Raw genomic sequence first — 24,639 nt, 5'->3', positions numbered from 1 at the left:
TTGTGGTCTGTAAGTAACTGAAACATATTTCCATATAGGAAAACATGGAATTTTTTGACACCATACATAATGGATAGCACCTCTTCAATTTGTGAATAATTTTGGTGTGTCTGCAAGAGTGTAATCATGTTAGGTGCAAAAGCGGTTGATTACTCTGTACCAAATTAATGGAACGCCTTTCTTCCTCAAATGATTAATGGATGTGTGAGGTGAGCTGCCTGGGAATGAATCTGCACACTGTTGGCACCTATGCATTGTCGGGCCACCAGCTGGGTGATTATCATCTGCTGCTGGTCACCTTCCTGATGGGCCATAGGTTCAAGTGTGGGCCAACTAGCTGCCCAATTACCACCACCCAGGATAACACACTATTCTGTTCATCACCCTGGGCCGATATATACAGTTGCAGTCCACTGCCTGGCACGGTCACACACCATCATCATCAGCCATGCCATACATCATAGTCTGATCCCCCTTCCCCAGTGTACTTCCTACTGAGCTGCATGAAGAGTCCATCAGCTCTGGCCACTTTCTGCTGTCTATCAGGTGCTGCCACCATCTTGCGTCATGCCTTGGACAACAGCTGGCACCTGTAGGTACACGTCACTTGATGTCCTCCTGGCAGCCTCTTTCTGACATCAGCCCACTACTTGGCCTGTGGCTGCCTACATCATGGAGGTCACCGACCACATCAGAGCTCTCTGACTCCACTGACACCACTCCACCAATGGAATAAAAACCTTTCTCAACTATCCAGTCATGCTCTGTGGCAGGGCGGGGGGTGGAGTGTGTGCAGCTTGACACATCGGCAGCCCAAGTCAAAGATCACAAATGCAACTTACTCTACAATCTTTAATGGAGGTTCATCTTACCTGTTTACTTGCAAAATGAAGCTAAAGGCCATAATACAGGGTCTTTATAAATGACTATCAGGGCTTTAACATTTTATAATATTTATTATATTAAACTTACAGTTATAAATGATACGCCAAATAAAAGAGCAACTCAAAGAATTTTACCAAGAACCTTATAAATGTTCAATGTGAGCACCATTCGTCACATGGCACACATCAAGTCTATAGCCGAACACTGGATAGGCCGCAAGGGGCCCAATGACGGGGCTTGCTTTGCATGGCCTCCACGTTCACCCGACCTAATGCCATGTGATTCTTTCCTTTGGGGCTTCATAAAGGATCGTGTGTACATGCCTCCGCTACCAGCAGACCACCTTCAATTAAGAAACTGGATTGAAGCAGCTGTTGCTACAATCACTGAAGACACACTTAACAACGTTTGGAAAGAACTCAGCTATAGACTTGATGTGTGCCATGTGACAAATGGTGCTCACATTGAACATTTATAAGGCTCTTGGTGAAACTGTTTGAGTTGTTCTTTCATTTGACATATCATTTATAACTGTAAGTTTAAAATAATAAATATTACAAAGTGTTACAACTCCGATATTCATTTATAAACACCCTGTATATAGAAGGCCATAATATACAGATACACAACAGAGTAGATAGTTATCAGTGTTAACAAGCGAACACATTTGGAACAAGATGAGTCATAGTAAAAGCACCTGGAAATATGTATGTCATTATTGAATTCGTGTAGCAGACAGAAGAGTAATGATGTGTGTGAGAAATTTATGGAAGCTGAAAATTCAGTGAGTGATATTTAAAGCAACCACCAACAGAAAGAAGTTTTTGTTAACTCTCCACAAAGATGTGCTCAGAATGAATTCCAAGAAAGAGAATCTTGAAGGGAATCTCAACAGGAAGAGGAGTGGTGAAGTAGAAAAACAAAAAGCAGCAAACCATGAAGTAAATATGGCCACTAATCCCATTCCCAGTCATGAATTAATAAACTCTGACACAGTAAACAGTATGAGGTGGTGCAGTAGTAAAACACTGCATTTACATTTGGTAAGATGGCAACTCAAGTCCTGTTATAGCCATCCAATTTTAGGCTTTTTGTGGTTTCTTTAAATATATTACGTATGTGCCAAGATGATTTCTTCAAAATGGACACCACCAATATCCTTCTCCATAGTTTCCCAATCTGAACTGGTGCTCCATCTTTATTGACATTTCTGTTGACTAGACACGAAACCCTAATTTTCCTTTCTTTCTTTCTTTCGATGCAGTAAATAGTGGTCACTAAAGATGGTACAAAATCAGAAAGAATGTAAAGATGGAAAGCTGTCAAAGAGCAGTAGAAGGCAATAAGGAAGATGACATGGGGTGGAAGAAGAGTGTAAATAATGTTCTTAGTAGATAACAAAGAGTTTAGTTCTGAGCACTAATTACATGTGATGATGCTAGGCAAAACAGCGTTGCATGTATGTGTTTAGTTTATGTTGTGGGGCTGGAAAAGACTCTTCCATGAATTGTAAAATAATGGCAGACAATGAGTATGCAGGAGCTAATAAGTGTTCTTTAGTGAGTAAAGTGGGATGAGATTGGTGTGTGCAATTAAGTTCACATTTATAGATTAAGCCAAAAGAACTGTGAAGGAAAGAGTAGGACAAGTAAAATATTATTTGAGGTAGAGAGTGTTACACTGAAGAACTGACTGAAATATATACTTCTCTTACCTGAACTCTTCATTGAACCAACTCAGCATGGGAATACACATTCTACGTGACTAAACAGAAGCAGCACATGCAGTGGAATGATGGTGCCTCTTCATTTCCTTCCCTGCATTTTGGTGCCAGCAGGTCACAACCTTGATGACTGTAAACATTAGAATAGTTACTTGAACATGACATTCCAGAGATCGATTACATGATCCAGCAGTGACAGAGATATGACTAAATGTGTTCACTGACAGTGAGTGGAGTGAAAATAAAAAGCACTCATTTCTTTCTCTACATTTTGGTGTCAGCAGGTTGCAACTGTAATCATTGTAAACATTAGAACATATAATTAAACATGACATGCCAAGGATTGGTTAGATGATTCAGCAGCAACAAAATATACTCAGTGATAGAGTGTGAAGTGAAAATGAAAAGGAGGAAATTGTTAACAGAAAATGTAAATGAAAAGAGGAATAAAATAAACTATGATTTGTATTCTCATGTACTTTACTTTCATGTAAGATATGCAAATATTTCTGAAGAAAGCAGGCCGTAACAAATCTTGCCTATTTAAATAATGTAAATAATTGTCCATGTAAAGGAAAAACTCTATAAAATGTATCTATCTGAATTGTCTGGGGGTGTTTGATTCTCATACACTCCCTCACATGAGGGCCGTACTAATAAGTAAGTCATCTTCAAGAAATTCCAGGTGGTTGACACAGCAAGCCATCTTTCCTTGAGAATTTTCAAATAAATTGGGCTGAGAACTTTCTGCTGTTGTAACTGACTACTATTTTCAAAATGTGGTTGGATGTAAATTTGGAAAGACATTGTATAATGGTGCTTGGGACTCATGTGAAACTTTTGTTTCTGCTGTATAGTAGAGCCTGCATAAAATACCACAGTAAAAGTTCAGTCATGGGCTCTCCATTACAAGAAAATTAATTTTATTAAAGAGGAATGCTGGGATAGTGGTAGAAGTGTTAAAAGATTAGACATAAATAGTAAAGTAAAAATATAATTTCGCTAGTTTCATGTCACATTGTCTTACCCCCAAAACAGAGTCAACTTACATAAGACTGAAAGTAAACATGTTCAGAAATGCTGTTGGTGAGTAAATCTCAGGAAGCACATGCAGAATTCTTCTATTCATGTTTCTTTGGCAGGTGTAAATGTGCCTGTTGAAATTATTCTTCCATGTGAGCCTCCATGTGAGGATTATATCAGAGTAGGGTGACTGAACACATGGTTGTGGGTCTGAATGTCACATTGAAACCTCATTATGGGACAGGGTAGAGGAATTTTCTGTCATTTTGAGTTTGAAAATGTTGGCAATCGGAGGATGAGCATATCATTAAATACTGCTTATATCTAAGGAGGGATCTTCTATGCTGGAAGTAGTTCAGGGTCTCATCTCCCATCAGCAGATTTTCTGAACTCTGAAAATGATATCTTTTTCTATCAATAAATACTGAGCTCATGGCATGCACTTTGTCTTAATGTACACATGTCTGTTCCATAGCAACTTACCACAAATTTCCAAATTTCATCTTCCACAGTGTAATGCATCTGGGAGATGTGTTATTTTCTACTGGATTTGTTGATACCAAATCTAATGAGGGAGGTTGTAAATGTTTTCTTATATTTCTGTCAGAATATTTTTTGTGAATTGTAATTTTACTTATTTTATGCTAATTAGCTTATATGTTCAAGAGTGACAGCATATTGATTAATATTAGTAGATGCGACGAATAATATCAAAGAGACTGGTTACAAGTGCCAGCTTGTGTGTTGTGTGAAATGTCTTTGATGCTGGAGTCGTCTCTGACTATAGTCTGTCGGCAGTGAACACTCGGTGTGTGACGGTGGAACAATGTACAGGTCCCCGTTATAATAATTTGCAAGTGACCAGCAAAAATGAGTTATTCAACTACTTTTTTATATAAACATCAAGAAGGAAGCACATTCGGAAAAATGGTATTTGAAGCACCAAAAATGAGGCAAGTGCATTGAACCAGGACATTTCTGCAGCGGACAAAACAGCATTATGGAATCATACTCACTAGACGGCTGAAGCCAGCACAAAAAAGTCAAATATCATCTTATAAACATCCACGGAAAAGTGAGTACTGTCACGAAATATGCTAAATTCAAGTACATAAAAATAGTGAGCATATTTCAACAGCCATCCTTTCTCCCACTTCCTATATACGTTTTCATTCTCTCAGCCATTCTTTCATAATCTGTCTTCCCAATTAATTTATCCCAATTTTTTGTCTATGCTTTACATGCATTATGGATTATGTTTTGAAGGCTGTGACTGTCAGAGTGAAAAGCATCAGTCGCCAGGTTTTGTTTTTATCCACAGTACATTTCAGCAGTTAACAGTCATCATCAGGTGGAAGGCATCTTCCACATAATTGTTGTTAGTGGAAAATAGTGCTAATTTTACTTATTTGTGTTCTGTGGTTAATTTGCTCAGTTATCCACAGTGAAAGTAACGACGTAACGTCATGGCCACCTCACATGCTGCTGCACAAAATCACCAGCATTTTCCACCTGATAATGATGGTTAACCATTGAAAAGGGTAATGGATAAAACAAAACTTTGTGAACGATGCAGCATTATGTTTTTTCACTCCATTTTTCTGTCTTCACTTTTTACTCCATTATTGGGGTTTTCTTTTTCCTTTCTTTCCACCTGTCTGTCTGTTTGCCTTTGACCCCCCCTCCCCCCAGGTTCGATTCCAGGCTGGGTTGGGGATTTCTCTGCCCGGGGACTGGATGTTTATCTTGTCATCACCGCCACCACCACCACCACCATTCATGACAGTGGCTAGAATGGATTGTGGAAAAATATTGGACTGTGTAAAAATTGAGACTTTGTATGGGTGCTGATGACCGTGCAGTTGAGCACCCCACAAACTAAACATCCCCCCCCCCCCCCCCCAAGCTCCCTCCACTCTATCTTCTTTAATTTCGTTTGTTTATGCCCTGTTTATTGCTGTTGAGTTTAGCACTCATATTTATCTAGTTGGCTGCCATTGGCCTTTATTTAGTGATACTTTTAGAATTTGAATACTGATTGTTAGTTTGTTACTGCCCATTTGTTAAGATGAGTAGCATAAATTTTGATCAAACTGGGTTCACAAAAGATAGAATATAATGAGTCTGATGTAAGTTGTTGATTAGCAGATAGCGTGTTAAGGGAACCACAATTTTTCTTTTAAAGTATCTGATCAGATGAAAGACACTGTTGTGAGCGTAAAGACGATAGTAGGGAGAAGAACTTTAGAGGATAGGCCTGGCTGCGAACAAACTCTATAACTGAAACTTATCTTGTGACAAAATATTTGAGATGGAGCAAGATGACACAGTGATTAAGGAAGTGGAATCCAGAAGACCATCCAGATTTAGGTTTTCCATGGTTTCTCTATAGTGAATGATGGGATAGTTCCTTTTAAAATCCAAGTATGTGTCCCATCTATAATGATCATATTATCAATGCAACGTAAATCCTACCTGCCTTACACTATAACATATTTGAAAAGGACCTTCAAAGTGTCTGTTGAAGTACTTCACGTTTTTAATGAACAAAAAAAGTGCTGTGTAGATAAGAAGTTTCTACTTCAAATTTTTATGTGAAGCATTACAGAGGGTTATCAGAATAATAAAAACATCCATGAGGTAGTAACTGCTTGCACACAAATGATGACCTGCTTCCAGACGGATTTTGCACCATTTGTGGTACTACACGGTGGTTCTCTGAAAGGTAAGGGAGATAATCTGGAGTGAATTACACACAGTGTGGCAAACCAGAGTTGCACATTAAATGTTCATTGCAGATAATAAGTAGGCTATGGGAGGCACTAAGTTTCCTTTGAATGTTCATCCATGTGTAAATATACCTAGTGGTGTAAACTGGTCGCTATCATCGTGGATTACAGGGTACATACAAGAAGCATTATTTGCTTTACCGGATGCACTTAATGATCTAAAATATCTGCTAATCCATGGATATAATACACCCTTGCAATGTAACAATGATACCAGCATAACAGTGACACCAGTTGCCTATGCTATCACAGTGCTACCACTATGTTTGGCTGTAGAAAATAAGCAGCATGACATACACAATTCTTGCCCTTAAAACTAGTAAACCCTGAAGGTGGCATGGAACAAGTGTTGAATTGGCATGAAGTGCATTATGTGCTTGGAGATACAAATGATTAGCATCTCAGAGCAATGGCATAAAGTATCTAGGACTAACACTATCTATATTCTGTATTTAAGGAAATATTATGCAGTAGGTTTCTCATTTAGAAATCACATTCGAACATTGGCTGTGTGCGGTAATATCTGTTATACCTTGTGTAAGAAGGAGAAACATCTGCAAACAGGTGACAGAACTGAGCAGCAGCAGGACCTTGGCAAATTGAGACTGCATTTTATCATTTGATGATATTGCTTCCCACATTGGCCGAGATCCCACAACTGTCATGCAGATTTGGAATTGATGGTTTTAAGAGGGCCATAATAGACACCATGACCTTGACAGCCCTACATGACTCGTGCCCAAGAGCACAGACATATTGTTCACTGGCTGTACAGGATTGTACAGCTTCATAACATATCTCGTGTCAAGAAATGAGCTTGTTTGCAGCCAGGAAAATACCCATACCAACAGTACGATGATTTTTGGAGCTCCACAGACTGTCAATAGGGCGACTGTTGTTGTAGACCAAGTGAGGTTGCATATTCATCCATGTGTAAATATACCTAGTGGTGTAAACTGGCATCACAGTGGAAAACATTTCAAATATGTGTCGAGCAATCCAGATTTAGGTTTTCAATAGATTTACCAAAGTTGCTCCTGGAAAATGTCTGGAGTGTTCCTTTGAAAGAGTGTGGCCAATTTCCTTATACATCTTTGAAACATTCTGAGCTTGTGTAACATCTCTAATGACCTCAGCGTCCTAAATGTTCCTTCCGTCATCGTTGCAGCTCCTCTCATAGTGGCAGCAGATAGAGTCACACCAACAAGTAGTTCTCCCACTCATTGGCACCATAATGTTTTTCCAGATGAGTCCTGGTTCTCTGTAAGGCTTCACCATATATGTCTCTATTTGAGACGGCTCAGAAGAAAACAAACATTACCAGATTGTATTTGTCATCATCCTATGGATGTGATGTTACAGGGGTGCCATTGAATACACAATACTATCACCTCTGGTTCCCACAGCTTGTAATTTAGACAACAGGCATTACTATTTTTTGAGCTCTCCATGACAGTAACTTTCAAAGATAGAAGCGACAGTGCATGTTGCCTGTGCTGTCCTGATCGACCCCTATTCAGAGTGTGTTCAACTGTTGTCCTGGCCACCATATTCTACAGTTCTCAAACCAGTTGCAAACATTGTGTCGTGTTGCCGAGAGACTCTTCATCCACTCTGATTGTCAATGCAGCTGGGAAAGACGTCATCTAACTTCAGTGTGATAATGTGCCTAACTTGTTGAGAATCATGTTACTGCCAGGGGGGGCACTTTTGTGTACTAAATTTTGCACCGTCTATGTTCCAAGATCACCTTCACATGTAATCATGTACTCTTTTGTATACAGTACACTCAATAAGTAAAATCCCTTTATTTACTGTCCTGCCTGGTGTTGCAGTTTTAATAGCCATTCATAAATACAAGTAGTTGCTGTAAAGATGGTGAATGATGGCTTTGAAGCCCTTGACTCTTTTTTGATTTTCATACTGGAAAGTTTCTTCACTGTCTGTCATAACACCTTCTTCTTGTTGATGATCAGAAGTTCAGAGTCAAAAAATGTTCACTGTAGACAAATGCACTTCATTGACTTCAGTTAGATGTTGCTGAATCCAAACACAGTTAGCTGATGGCTTCACGATATGAAGCCTCTGCCTACTGAGCCCGTACACCCTCACTAAACCGCAACACTCACCTGGGAAACAAGAGAATGACTAATAATAATTCCATGTTTGGGAACAAGAATACAATTTTGAATTCTTGTGGGCTTTACACACTGGAAAAATAATTTTGTTGGTCTCTAAAGGTCAGTAACTACCAACTTCCAAAATGTTGAACATTTTTAAAAATCACATTCATCCCAGAGGACATACAATTTGCATCCTACATCCGGTAAAGCCTCCTAATAGACTCCCTGATCCTGTGAGCAACCTATCACTCCTGAAAAGGTTTAAAAATTCAGGACTTTCATCCAGCAGCCTCAGGAGTAGATGGAAAGTATTCCCATTGGTAATTTCCTTCTACCGTTAATAGAACTCTATTCAAAAGTAGTGCTTTCTACCAGAACTTTTTGCAAGTTTATTTTCAGCAGATGTTGGAAAACAGCATCCTTGAGCCAGATAAGTTGGCTCTGATGACAAGTAGCTTTAAGTGAATTAGGGGAAAAGCCATCCTGTCAGTTCCAGGATGGACAAACATCAAATGCATCGGATGTTGGATGCTAGTTCTTGCATCCTCAACAGCCAATAGAATGATCCCATGGTCTGGCTGGGAAAACTGTGATACAGTGTTTACATTTTTTTGATAACCATCAACATTTTTCAGTTTTATATGTATCTGAACAAAGGAATGTATGTTTAAACAAGTTTTGCACTTTTTGTATTGTTTTCAGAACAGTTAGTCTTAGTGAAACATCACTGCCATCTCCCCCTGTGACAGAGCCGGATGAAACAGTGAGAACCATGGATCCTTCAGCAGATCCTCCTTGTATATTCTCTGAGTCTGTGACAGATGCTACTAGCAGCTCCAAACCATCAGATGGAACCAGTGATTCTGGTGACGAGAAACATACTGAGGATGGAGTGGTATGTTAGACTGCATTTTATATAATTATTTTTGTTAGTTTTCTGGCTACTGGTATGTTTTGCTGTTTCAGTGCAGTGCTTAGCTTCACATTCTACTGTGTTTACCTGTGAGTACCTATTGCAACCAACAGCCAAGATAACCTGTAGTACTTTCCTACTTCATATGTAGTTCGCTTTTTTTTCCCAGCATTTTTGCCATCTGCTCGTCAGCACTTTTCTCGTCTTCTCGTCTGACCCATCTTCAGTATAATAACTGTATGCAGTGAGGTAGCAATTAAGACACTTTAGTTGAGTTCCAGAGGACAGGGATGCAGTTCCCCTTCTCGCCATCCAGACTGAGCTCTTCCTCGGTATCCTCAAATCAAATGAGGCAAATGCTATAGCAGTTTCTTTAAAAGGATATGGCCAGTTTCCTTTCCCATCTTACTGCAATCTGAGCTTGTGCTTTGTCTCTAATGATCAATTGCTGTCAATGGGATGTTAAACTGTAATTGCCACTCCTTTCATTGTAATTGTGCAATGAAGTTTGTTTTCCAACCAGCCCATAGAACAGTAAGTGCACTTGATACCTGCAGAACAAAATGTAAAAAAGTTGTATCTGGTTACTTTTCTGGCTGTTACGATGAAATCAGTTTATACATAAACTGATGTTCTGTATTTCACAAATTTATAGCATAGCTCATAGAAAATGCTATTCATCATGTGTCTATCATTTACTGCTAGATGAAGCCCTCCTCCATATTTCTTTGTGCACTGTAATCTTCAGCTACAAGCATCCTGAACTAGAGGCCATGCGTTGCAGAACTCTCCAACACTTAAGCTCTGCAACTTTTTTGTTAGGAGTAAGATCAGATTTTGGAGGTGAAAATGTCAAAAAGTTGACTGACTTTTCCCATTTTCATTTACTAATGTCTTATGACATCTTCTTCCAGGGTAATTCATCACTGAGGAAAAAAGTGTTTGTTGCATGTCACTGTGTAATAGGAGTAATATGTTGTGTCCACTTGAAAACCTCTTGTAGACAGCTCTGTAAACAGTTGGGCCTTCTGAAAACAGCATTCCTTCAGGAGAAGTTTGTGGTCAACAATCAATCACAATTTGAAAACGACAGAAACATTTAACAGTATAGTAGTAGAAAGAGAAATAATGCTCATTATCAATTTCCCAGCCCTAGTGCGGCACAGATAGGAGTGAAGTATTCAGCCATAAAAAAATTTGACTGTCTTCCTAGTGATGTAAATAACTTAAGAGGGAACAAAATTAACTGAAACAAAAACTGTAATTGTAACTGCATGACATCCCTCTGACTCTGCAGAATAATTTATGTAATAGTATGATTGTGTGTGTGCGTGTGTGTGTGTGTGTTTTAAGAGAAGGAAGGAGAGACGTTAAACACAGTTAAATAAATATTACTGTATGCATAGGAAGAAAGAAGAAGATTAAGGGATTGTGTAAATGGTCAGTATCTTGCCATGTTTTACACTGAAATGTTGTACTGTAATTTTAAAACTGGCTGATTTCATGCCGTAGCGAGATGTTGCAATAATAATCCATGAAACTCATAACTGACAAAACTAACTTACTGCCCAACTTCCTAACTGTGTCTTATTATATGCATCTTTTCTATTGTCTTCTACCAACCTTCCACCGGTGCACTATTTTGATCTTTTCTTATCTCTTGGAATTCAGCAAAGAATTTCCTTCATCTATTTGCCATTAGTTCCTCTGGCGACAGGTCTTGCCCATCCAAATTTCATTTTCATTACACTCATAACATACATCTTCCACTCTAGTCAGTTCTATGATCAGTTTGTTTGTTTTCCTATCTCTCCCATTTTCTATACAGTGTGCTTACTTTCTGAACATGCATTTAGTTTTGTACATTCAGTTCTTAGCTGTGGTGTTCTTTTCTGGGAGAACAATAGACAAAATATGAACACAATTTTACACTCAGGAAAGGGCTATAAGAGTAATAATCAAAAACAGTAGTTGAGCTCATTGTAAGAGTCTGTTCAAAACACTGGGTATTTTGACTGCACCAGTGAATACATTTACCAGGCAGTTGCACACATCGAAAATAATTTTACTATACAAACAGCTCTGTCCATGATCATGGAATAAGGTCCAGACTGAACTTACATTACCCAAGAAAGAATGAACATAAAACTCAAATAGTATTTTCTACCAAGGAATAAAACTGTACAGGAAATTACCAAAGGAGACTGCTAAAATTGGTAAAACAAACTTATATAAAAAGGCAGTTAAAAAGTACATGTCAACCCAAACATTCTACATGAGGAAGGTTACTTTGATAGTACAGAGTAGGATTTTGGTAGAAAAAGGTAACACACGTAATAATAAAACATCTAACATTCTACATAACACTTATTATTATTATTTTTCATTCTTTTTGTTACTTTTCTGGAGAAACTTACTCCCAGAAGTAAGAAATGTATAGCATGAACCCCATGTCTTCTTTCTGAGCTCAATGTCTCACTTGTTGTAAAGGGACGCTGACTCAGTTCTGCAGGCTAGCAAGTGAGTAGTTTGCTGTGCACAAAATGGTCCTGATGTCAGCTGGAAGTGTGTGTAGTGCACGGTTTGTATTGTATGTGCAGTGACTGGGAGTAAGAAATGAGTGAATAGTGAAGTACTAGACTTTTCCATTAACACGTAACTAATTTCTAAAACAGTGTTGTATGCTAGGGTAAACTGAATGAGGTAGCACTGTTTTAAACAGAATGGCCTTGTATTTGGAGGGCTGGAGGCCCCAATTTTCATCCAGCCATCCTGATTTACGTCTCCTGTGGTTTCCCTAAATTATTTCAGACAAATAACAGTGTGGTTCCTACTATAAGCCCACCGCTGACTATCTGTCCCCTCCTTGTCATACTACACTCCTGGAAATTGAAATAAGAACACCGTGAATTCATTGTCCCAGGAAGGGGAAACTTCATTGACACATTCCTGGGGTCAGATACATCACATGATCACACTGATAGAACCACAGGCACATAGACACAGGCAACAGAGCATGCACAATGTCGGCACTAGTACAGTGTATATCCACCTTTCGCAGCAATGCAGGCTGCTATTCTCCCATGAAGACGATCGTAGAGATGCTGGATGTAGTCCTGTGGAACGGCTTGCCATGCCATTTCCACCTGGCACCTCAGTTGGACCAGCGTTCATGCTGGACGTGCAGACCGCGTGAGACGACGCTTCATCCAGTCCCAAACATGCTCAATGGGGGACAGATCCGGAGATCTTGCTGGCCAGGGTAGTTGACTTACACCTTCTAGAGCACGTTGGGTGGCACGGGATACATGCAGACGGGCATTGTCCTGTTGGAACAGCAAGTTCCCTTGCCGGTCTAGGAATGGTAGAACGATGGGTTCGATGACGGTTTGGATGTACCGTGCACTATTCAGTGTCCCCTCGACGATCACCAGTGGTGTACGGCCAGTGTAGGAGATCGCTCCCCACACCATGATGCCGGGTGTCGGCCCTGTGTGCCTCGGTCGTATGCAGTCCTGATTGTGGCGCTCACCTGCACGGCGCCAAACACGCATACGACCATCATTGGCACCAAGGCAGAAGCGACTCTCATCGCTGAAGACGACACATCTCCATTCGTCCCTCCATTCACGCCTGTTGCGACACCACTGGAGGCGGGCTGCACGATGTTGGGGCGTGAGCGGAAGACGGCCTAACGGTGTGCGGGACCGTAGCCCAGCTTCATGGAGACGGTTGCGAATGGTCCTCGCCGATACCCCAGGAGCAACAGTGTCCCTAATTTGCTGGGAAGTGGCGGTGCGGTCCCCTACGGCACTGCGTAGGATCCTACGGTCTTGGCGTGCATCCGTGCGTCGCTGCGGTCCGGTCCCAGGTCGACGGGCACGTGCACCTTCCGCCGACCACTGGCGACAACGTCGATGTACTGTGGAGACCTCACGCCCCACGTGTTGAGCAATTTGGCGGTACGTCCACCCGGCCTCCCGCATGCCCACTACATGCCCTCGCTCAAAGTCCGTCAACTGCACATACGGTTCACGTCCACGCTGTCGCGGCATGCTACCAGTGTTAAAGACTGCGATGGAGCTCCGTATGCCACGGCAAACTGGCTGACACTGACGGCGGCGGTGCACAAATGCTGCGCAGCTAGCGCCATTCGACGGCCAACACCGCGGTTCCTGGTGTGTCCGCTGTGCCGTGCGTGTGATCATTGCTTATACAGCCCTCTCGCAGTGTCCGGAGCAAGTATGGTGGGTCTGACACACCGGTGTCAATGTGTTCTTTTTTCCATTTCCAGGAGTGTAGAACTGTAAGTCTGTAAATATCTGTATATGTGAATTACTTTATTTTTGTTCTTCTTAAATTGTAATACCAAGACTTGTCCAATATACTTGGAAAATAGATCTGTAGATGAATAAAACAACAACAACAATTAAAATTTGTCATTTACATAATGTGTCACGTTTTCTGAGGTTGTAGTTGTGGTAACCACTATCTTCCATTTCCTCCTCTGTTTTGGACACATTAATTCAATATACATCTCTTAAATGAAATACACTCTTTACGTTTATACTGTTTTGAAAAATCACAACTCTGCTGCATTTGTTTATTTATACATTCAGTTAGGAAATTGTGTAAGTGTGTTACGAGAGACATCTATAATCCATACACAAGTGTTATTTTTTCATGCAAACTTACAGGTCTGTACAAGTGCAGAGTCAGAAGCAGCCTCTGAGGTAACTAACAGTGAACCACGCCACCTGTATATTGTTCGTCATGGGGAGAGAATTGACTTTACATTTGGAACATGGATCCCATACTGTTTTGATGAAAAAGGTACGTAATATTTTTATTTTGAGTTTGAAAGTATGAAACAGTAAAGTATTGCTGGCTGATGTAAATGATGGTAATGTCTCAATGTTCTCTTGTTGTCACTGGTCGTGGAACTATGGATCAGTGATTGAGATGTGTATATAGATTTTGATAGAATTAATAGAATGAGATTCGTAAAGTAAATGATCATGTTCCAGATATATTCCCACCTGTTTTAGTGATTTCTGTGTAACTTGGCATATCATACCATGTGTTATACATAAATTATTTAATGATAGCTCTCTACTTTCCTAGTTTTCCACAAAATTTGTTCCTTTAACTGTAGTACATTTCTTGTGCCATGCTGTGGCCATAGGTTACGATTTGGAATATAAATGTATGTACTTGGAAAGGGAAAGGGAATCGGAAAAACTTGGTGACAATGGAAAGATGAAAATTGGATGTGTTAGGGGTGGCAGAAACAAGGTGAAGAGATGAAGAAAGGCATAAATTGAGAAACGGGTTTAGACTACTGGACAGACAATGACAGTGGCACCAGGAATGGAGTGGGTATAATTGTCGGAGTTTGACTATAGGAGGAATTAACTATAATACACGAGAGAATGATGAAGACAAAAGTATCATTGATGGGGAAAATATTGATAATATTACTTGTATATGACCCCCCCCCCCTCCCTTCCAGAAGTAGTGTATTTAGAGCAAAAAAGAGGAGTTTGTGGAAGAATTGCAGACACAGATGACTGGGCAGAACACACTTGTAATGATAGATAGTGATGTACATATTGGTAGAGAGAGACACAGACATAAAAATGTATCAATTGAAGACATAAGTCTACCTATGTGTGAGTCAGCAATCATATTTTTAACTTTATTAATAATTGTCTGTCTTGAAAACAAGATGGACAATTATTGGTAAAGCATGAAAATATACTTGGAATAGATGGCTGGGGAAGGTGAGACAGTGAAGGTGATAGATTATTGGACTTTTGAAAAAAGAATGAATTTAAAGTTGGAACGTCATGGGTTTGATATATATGTGTGTGTGTGTGTGTGTGTGTGTGTGAGAGAGAGAGAGAGAGAGAGAGAGAGAGAGAGAGAGAGCAGTAGTTGATTATATGTATTAGCAGATGAAATGATGAGAAACATAGCAGTTAGGTAGATAATGCCATCAGATGCATCAGATGGTGACCATCACCTGTTAGTAATGAACATCAGAGAAATAAAGGAGAGAAAAGGGGGAGAAAACCAAGAAAGGCATATAAGTGTGTGGAACGTAAAAAAAAGCGGAGTTAAAGGAACATTATCAGAGGAAAATAAGAAACAAAATCCTTCTGGGTGAGCTGCAAACTATGGAAAACGAGTGGAGGAGCTTATGAGCACAATGATAGAAGCAGCAGAGGGAGCTGTGTGCAAGAAATGGCAATAGAGTTACTTGGTGCCACCTTGGTGGGATTCTGAAATAAAAGGAGTATTGGAGAATAAGATATTTAGATTAATATTTCAATAAAGCATATTAAAGCATGGGAAGAACATGAAATGAGATAAGAGGTGGAACAGGAAAAGAGAAAGTGGATGGAAAAATGGACCACAGTGATGGAACAGTTAGTAAAGGAAATAAGAAAATACTGTATGGAATAATCAAGAATACTAGAGGAGAAATGGCAGAGAATGTAAACAAGGGTGGTAAAGATGGAAATGAGGTAAAGGAGGAGGAGGATCTGAAAGAACGGTGGTGGGCATATTTTGAGAATTTGCTGAATATGGATGGAGCAGTGGAGGAAGATGCAGATGTAGAGAAGAATGCTACTGAACTGTAAATGGATCAAGATCTAATGTGACTAGAAGTGGAAGAGTCACTGAAGAACATGAAAGAGGAAAGGCATTGGGTTTGTACGAGCCAAGTGCGGAAATTATCAGAACAGCAGAGGTGGGGGCACAGCAGCTGTCTAGACTTATCAGGTCCTCTTACTTTGATCCACCATCATGTAGCAGATACACCAGACAACCTGTTCCTGCTCACAGCACCCTTGCAGTTAAAGTATCGTATTGAAATGTCTCACTGTGGGCGCACCTTCTAACCACAAAAAAAAGTTAGTGGCATAAAATTTATATGAATGAATCTCTCACTCTGCAGTTGAAAATGCATTTTGTTGAGAACGCTCTTCTAGCGCAACCTATCCAAGGATGACTCAGAACTGGCCCTTACAGCTTCAGCTTTACTTCTGTCAGTAATTTTCTGCTGACTTCTGAACTTCACAGAAGTTCTCCTGCATATCTAGCAGTCTTTTACATTCATGGAAGAAAGGATATCACAGAGTAATAGCTTAGCTTTAAGTTAGGGGATTCTTTCAGGAATGAATCTTTCACACTGCAGCAGAGTGTAAGAGCGTAGCCCAAAAAAAAGGCAAGTTTCTGGATTTGAGTCCTGGTTAGGCACACAGTCCTGGTCCGGCGCACAGTCTAATCTGCCAGGAAGTTTCAGTATAAAATGGATTCAGGTCTGACCCTTCTACAATTTTTATATGACCGTTAAAATTAATGTCTAACTCCTGGCTTCAGCTGTCAGAGACTGTGGTCATGTATGTGTGAGTTGTTTTTGCGTGTGTACGTGTCTGTGTATGTTGTCTATTTTTGATGAAGGACTTGTTGGCCAAAAGCTCACTTTCTGACAGTTTTTTTGTTGTGCCCATCTGCGACTCAACATCTCTGCTGTATGGTGAGTAGCAACTATGCTTTTCATAATAATGTCTAACTTTTTCAAAAAACATATTTGGACTTGGCACTTCTACAGAAGTTTGATTTATGGTTAAAGAATGTATCAGTATAATAGCTGATCATATTCCCAACAACACTTAAAAAGCTGTGGTAGATATTCACTCTGATGCATAACCAGAAACTAGAAAAATAATTTCACAGCACCCATCAATATGAATCCAATGATGGTACAGCCAGTAGAGACAGTAATATGATTCTTCTTGTCAGTTGATAGTAATGAAGAACCTGAACTGTATGTTCAGTCTCTGTCACTATTTTCAAGGTATAATAAATGAAAAGTGAAAAAAATGGAAGTGCAACATGGACGATAAATAGTTTGGACAAGAAGAGAATAGAAGTTTTCGAAATGTGGTGCTATAGAAGAATGCTGAAGATTAGATGGGTAGATCACACAACTAATGAGGAGGTATTGAATAGGATTAGGGAGAAGAGGAGTTTGTGGCACAACTTGACTAGAAGAAGGGATCGGTTGGTAGGACATGTTCTGAGGCATCAAGGGATCACCAGTTTAGTATTGGAGGGCAGCGTGGAGTGTAAAAATCGTAGAGGGAGACCAAGAGATGAATACACTAAGCAGATTCAGAAGGATGTAGGCTGCAGTACGTACTGGGAGATGAATAAGCTTGCACAGGATAGAGTAGCATGGAGAGCTGCATCAAACTGGTCTCAGGACTGAAGACCACAACAACAACAACAATAAATGGAAAACCAGTTGTTCTACTGCATCTGTGAATACTATTAGCAAAGCTTGCAGGGGCACTTTCTTCTCAAATGTAGACTTCTTGGTTTTTGTTGCAGGCCTTTTTTGTGAAGATTGGTTTGATGCAGCCCTCTGCATTAGTGTAGCCTATGTAAGAGCCCTCATCTTTGGATAACTGCTGCAACCTACATCCAGTTGAACTTTCTTGCTGTCGTCCAGCCTTGGCCTCCCTCCAAAAATTTTTATCCCCCCCCCCCCCCCTGCTGCACCCATTACTAAACTGACTATTACTTCTATTACTTGATGCCTCAGGCTGTGTCACCAACCCATTTGTCCATTTAGTCATTTGTACCATAAAGCTCTTTTCTCCAGTACATTCTCATTAGTTGCTCGTTCAGAATTCTTCTACAGCACATTACAAAAGCTTCTAGCCTGTTCTTGTTTGTACTTTCTATCATCTACATTTCACATCATATGTCACTGTAGTCCAGACAGCTATTTTCAGAAAAGATTCCCTAATACATGTATTTATATTAGATGTTAACATAATTCTCTGCACAAGTTATTTTGATACCCAAATGGCAAAGCTTATTTAATACTTTTTGTGTCTGATTCTGATCTGTCAGTTTCACCTGATTTAATTTTAGTACACCACATTAGCCTAATTTTACTGTGGTTGATGTTGATCTTACAATCTCTTTCCAGGATGCTATTCTGCCCATTTAACTGCTCTTCCAAGCAAGTGCTGTCTCTGCCAGAGTTATTGTGTAATCCAAATTCCTTCTTGTTGTCCTTTACTGTTTGTTCTATGTACAGATTAAGTGACATGGTAGTTAGTGTATTAACCCTTTCTCACCTCCTTCTCAACTATCACTTCCTTTTAGTGTCCTTCAATACTACTAACTGCAATCTGGTTTCTGTTCAAGTTGTAGATTTCATTTTGCTCCCTTGGTTTGACCCCTGGATAACTTCAGAATTTCAAAGAAAGAATTCCAGTCAACATTGTCAAAAGCTTTTTTGAAGTTTTACATTGCTGTTATTTATGTATAATAGCACTCTTTTATTTTGTCATACTCATGGAGTACACATTATTTGTAGCTAGCATCCCAAATATTTTCCAGTTATACCTGGATTAACTAATATGAAGATTCATGGTTTTTAATTTTTTGTCAACTGTACAGACATTATTATTGTAAGTAGAGTAACAAACAACAGCAGTTCAATAAACTGCACAGCCTCTTTCTAACTCTACAAGATTAAGGGCTACAACAAATTCAAATTCTTAAAGGTGGTACTTTACTACATGGGGAACATCCTTGTTGTTGTTGTTGTCGTCTTCAGTCAGAGGACTGGATTTTCCAGCTTTCCACACTAGTCTATCCTATATAAGCCTCATCAGCTCTGCGTAAGTACTGCAACCTACACGCATTTGAACTTGCTCATTTGAACTTGCGTACTGTATTCAGCCCTTGGCCTCCAAAATTTTACCCCTACCCCCTTCCATTACCAAATCAATGATACCTTCTTTTAGTCAAGTTATGCCACAAACTTTATTTTTTGCCAATTTGACTCAGTCCTCCTCATTAGATACTCAATCTGCCCATCTAATCTCCAAGATTCTACTGCAGCCCTATATTTCAAATACACATATACTTTTCTTTGTGTAACTGTATATCTGGTTTTTTGGACCTTTGAATAGAATTACAGTGCTGTCGACAGAACTCAAAGCTTTTCCTGCCTCATTCCTTTTGTGACATTCGCCTGCTTTACTTCTTCATTGAGAGTCCTTGGTGTTGACGCACTGCATTGTTATACTGGCTGAAAAATGGGGGATGGATGTTCAACTCTGACTACTGTAAATGATGTAGCCGACAGTTGCACAGTTGCGTTTCACAGTTCTTTACTTTTGCTGTTCACAACCCCACCAATATTACATAGTTATATGGCCAGTTCACTATTGGTTAACTTCTGATAAGCCTCATTAATGTGTTGCAGGCAAACATCAGCACACTGCTACAATACTTTGCTGCTGAACATCTCTGAGCAGTAAATACCTAACCAAACAGTTCTTGAAGAATATTAAGGTGCATGTGACACTATTCCTCAAATAAATTGAACAGATACTGTCATTGTTTTAACACACAGCCTATTGGTGTTACATTAATTCCAATGTTAAGTTAATGCATTTTGTTGCGCTGACTGATACAGACTTCTCGTCTGAAAATTGGCCATGGACTGACTGTCTCAGGACCAAAAATTGAGCCTTTATATATCCTCACAATAATAGGCACTGATACTATACATTGTTTGATGTTTAAATTACAGAAATTACAATTAAAACATAATTCATTCAATTAACTGAATACATTGAAAAATGCCTTCTTTCTAATAGTTTCTTCTGCCCCAGAGGTTAGGCTGAATTATTTGTTTAAATAATTAAATTAACAGATATATGAGGCGCTACAATAAAGTAATGAGACTGATGTGAAAAAAATATTGCGTACCGTTTTAGTCAAGTTTAGTGTTGTCTCCTACAAAGTAGTTCCCTTCTGATTGCACACACTTTTTCCAGTGCATCTGTCATTGATGGTAACATTCCTGGAACTCATCTTCTGTAATATCCTCCAAGACCCTCGTCACAGCGTTTTGGACATCTTGTGTTGTTTGAAAATGGTGTCCCTTGACCGCTGTTTTGACTCTGGAAATAGAAAAAAGTCGCACTGAGTGATATCTGGTGAATAAGGTTGCTCTAACAGCTGTTGTGGTGCAAGATTTTTGGAGACAATTTTTGCACAGCCAAGATCTTCAGTTATTATTAGATGAACCGTTTCTCGATTGATGTTCAGTTCTTCTGCAATCATTTTCATGGATAATCTTCGATCATATCGTACGAGTTCATGCACCCTGGCCAAGCTGACATCTGTCCGTGAGGTTGATGGTTGTCCACTGTGGTCTTCATCTTCAACATTCGTTCTGCCTTCACTAAACATTTTATGCGAACAAAAAACTTGAGCTCTTGACATAACCTCCTCTCCAAAAGCCTGCTGAAGCTTACTGTAAGTTGTTGTCACGTTTTCACCCCCATTTAATGCTAAAATAAATGGCATACCGTTGTGCAATATTATATGATTCCATTTAAATGGCATACCATTGCGCAATATTATACGCTTCCATTTTCTTGATGAGAGACACAAACACGTGTTAACTTATTACAGCAAAACTCACAACTGAGCAGTTGCATCAATGTGCCACTTGGACTAGAAGCAGCTTATAGACCAAGGTCAAAGATATTTTGCCTACGCAAGCCGAATTAATTAAGGGCTGGCTTTGCTAATATGTTTTCAAATGGAGCCAAATAAATACTTTAAGAATCTTAGTACTTCCTCTTCCAAAAGGCATCTAAGTCACGAAAAAACTGCTGATTTCACCCCACAACAAAAGATATTACCTAGGAATAGTCAAAATAAATTAGGAAATTGATGACATACACAAATCTAAGCACAAAATTGGATCTTAAGACTAAGGGTCAACATTTCTCATTTATGAAAATGCAGATTATACTCATGTATGTTAATGGTAATTAGTCAAAAATGAAAAAAAGAATGAATTTAATGAGGCAGATGGCAAAACAAGAGAGGAAGTAAATAGATCCCAGCTTGGTTTGTCACACCTCCTCAACTACTGCTTCTTTTTCAGATCCATTGACTCTTATAACTGCAGTCCTGTTTCTGTTCAAGTTGTAAATAATGTTTTGCTCCTTGTATTTTATCCCTCCTACCTCCAGAATTTCAAAGAGAGTGTTTCAGGCAACATTGTCAAAAACTTTCTCTAAATCTATAAATGCTATAAATTTAGATTTGCTTTTCTCTAACCTATCTTCTAAGATAAGTTGTAGAGTCGGTATTGCCTTACATGTCCCTGAATTTCTCCAGAACTCAAGCTTATCTTCCCCACTGTTGGCTTCAACCTTTTTTTCCATTATTCTGTAAATAATTCATGTTGGTATTTTGCAACAATGGCTTATTAAACTCATAGTCCAGTAATAACAACTGTTGGCATGTGCCTTCTTTAGAATTGGAATTGTTGAATTCTTCCTCAAGTCTGGGGGTAGTTTGCTTGTCTCATATAACTTACACAATAGGTGAAATAGTTTTGTCATTGCTGGCTCTCCCAATGATATAAGTAGTTCTGAGGGAATGTCACCTTATTCCAGGGGCCTTCTTTTAACTTAGGTCCTTCAGTGTGCAACGTATAGGGATATAATGATTAAGAAACATCTTGTTTCATTACTGCTATCTGACCTCAGCTCTGTTTAAATGTGGGAATATACCCCCAGTATTGTTTGCATCAAATTAATATGATAATTTATTTTATTAATAAAGCTCTTGTTCTATCAGTAGTTTGCTACCTACAGAAATGATAATGCTTCGATTATGGTCTGTTATTAAATCTTACATTTATTCATTAAAAACAGGATGAGCAATATTTCTAACCTAAAACATTACAATCAAATTAATTCTCTAAACTAACTATCCTACCATTGGCACAATGGAGACTGTATCCCTAATCATCCCTTTCCCTAACTTACATAGGTTAATACTGGCCACGCAAGTGGTTTTACTGAAGTTCCACCTAGACGGACACAGAATCAGAGAGCTCAAGCAAAGAGCTAGTGGAACACATACGCAATTTCAATTACAATGCTCTACTTTGCCAACTGTTTGCTCTAATATCACCATAATTCAGCACGTAGCTTATGACAGTCGTCCCAGGCACCAGCCTGATGTCGCCTTTCCCCTGTGAGAGCTCTTGCGGAGCTGACCCTCAGCGTCCACCTAGCACCACCGCCGACACCAGAGTCCCCATCATGTTGCTGCCAAACTTTGCTGTTCCTCGCACATGTATCCATATGTGTTTTTTGGCCAATCAGAACTCTGAATTTTTGCGTGGTTCTTGTTGCCGCCAAACTTTGCCGCTCCTCTCACATGTATCCCAATGCTTTTCGGCCAATCAGAACTCTAAAATTTTGTGCAGATCTCCCACCTTTCATGGGCATGCCGTATTTATATCCCATTAGCTGCAACGGCAGGAAACAGTCTCTCTCTGTCTCACACGTATGCGCTCTCTCTCTCTCTCTCTCTCTTCTTCCACCTGTGAGGTCTTGGGCACCTGTGGTCACAAGTGCCTCACAACTGACAAAGCAGCCGCCGTGTGAAGCACCGGCCAGCTGCCGGCCACCTTGCTTGTTCGACATGACAAACAACTCTTTCCTGTGTCCATCCAAACCACCTTCCCAATGATAATACGCATGGTTCTAAAATCTTATGTACCAGTATTAACCTTGATATGTTGATACTAGTATAATTCTGTCAAATGGCTATCTCTGTCCGTGTGGTATTTGTCATATATTATTTTCTGAATAAATGTCATGTAAGGTGCAAATATCTGCCACCTTACAAGTGCTTTGTCAAATACTTCTCACACTATCATATCTCCTATCTCTTCTTTACCTACTTCCTTTTCTGTTTGTATAATACAGTCCTAATCTTTGTTTTGTATAATACAGTCCTCATCTTTGTTTCCCTGTATAGACACTATATAAATTTCTTTCACCTTTCAGCTTTTCCATCTTTGCTTAGTACCAGTTTCCCATATGAGCTCTTGATATTCACACAGCTGCTTCTCTTTCCCCAAAGGCTTCTTTAATTTTCCTATAGACATTATCTATCTTCCACTAGTCATTCATGCTTCTAGAGCTGTGTGTCCACCCTCTAGCTGTTCCAGCTTAGCGATTTTGCATTTCGTGTCAACTTTGTTTTTTAGACACTTATATCCCCTTTTGCTTCATTTGGTGCATTTTTATATTTTTTCCTTTGCTCAATTAAATTCAGTGTCTCCTGTGTTATCCAAGGACATTTGCTAGGCATTGTCTTTTTACCTACACTATCCTCTAATGCCTTCAGTATTTCATATCTCAAAGCTATCCATTAGTCTTGTATTGTATTTGTAGTTTCTTATTCTTATTACACCTATTCCTGTATTACCTATATTTGATTTAGTGTTTCTAACCCTTTAGTCATCTGATTAGAAGTTTTGTTCTTCCAGCCATCACGCTATACTATTTCCCACTATATCTAATTTCAACGTGACCATTTTCATTTTCAAATTCTATTGTTTACCTACCTGATTAAGGGATCTAACATTCCTTGCTCCAGCATGTAGAATGCCAGTTTTTTCTGATGATGATGTCCTTCTGTGTAGTCCTTGCCTGGAGATCTGAATGAAGGACTGTTTTACTTCCACAACATTTTACCCAAGATGGTGTCATTATTGTTTAACCATGCAGTAGAGCTGCATGCCCTCAGAAAAATAACAGCTGCAATTTCCTCTTGCTTTCATCCATTATCGGTATCAGAACGGCAAGGCCATGTGATGGCTAATGTTAGAAAGCTAGATTAGTCAGTATCCAAAATGTTGCCCCTGCAGCTGCTGGAAAGATCGGGGCTTTCTTGAGGAAGCATATGTTTTCTCCACAGATTTCCTCCATTGTGATTATATATACAGTACTGCTGCCTGTACCATTGAGGCTCGCAAGGTGCTCCACCTCAAGTTCCATGGTTTCTGAGAGGGACATCCTTCATAGCTAAGAAACTCTTTCTGCTGAACATCACCTGGGGGCAATTGATAGAATATACAGTCTCTGTAACTGTAACGGATTACATTCTCTTCTGGGGAAGATCAGTTATTATACAAAACATATTACCAAAGTAGAATATTATCATACACCTTCTAAATTTTTGTTTTTGGACAACGGCTGTTTTGTCACTTTATGAAATAGCCAGTTTCGATCAGAAAGGGGTACATCCTCAGGTACATTG

The 24,639-nt window shown here is 39.5% G+C and overlaps 1 protein-coding gene across 4 annotated transcripts in view; it reads left to right on the top strand.

The window, feature by feature from the left end:
- Nucleotides 1–24,639, top strand: part of LOC126257353 (protein UBASH3A homolog) — a 229,655-nt gene that overhangs the window by 158,737 nt on the left and 46,279 nt on the right. For all 4 annotated transcript variants that reach the window (XM_049955559.1, XM_049955558.1, XM_049955557.1 and 1 more), the window contains 2 exons: nt 9,246–9,438; nt 14,154–14,289. In XM_049955559.1, coding sequence (XP_049811516.1) covers nt 9,246–9,438; nt 14,154–14,289 — 329 coding nt within the window. The remainder of the gene's footprint in view (nt 1–9,245; nt 9,439–14,153; nt 14,290–24,639) is intronic.

The sequence above is a fragment of the Schistocerca nitens genome, chromosome 1, assembly GCF_023898315.1.
Source record: "Schistocerca nitens isolate TAMUIC-IGC-003100 chromosome 1, iqSchNite1.1, whole genome shotgun sequence".
Taxonomy (NCBI): Eukaryota; Metazoa; Arthropoda; class Insecta; order Orthoptera; family Acrididae; genus Schistocerca; species Schistocerca nitens.
Note: the sequence above shows the minus strand (reverse complement) of the source record. Positions and strands in the feature narration are given on the sequence as shown.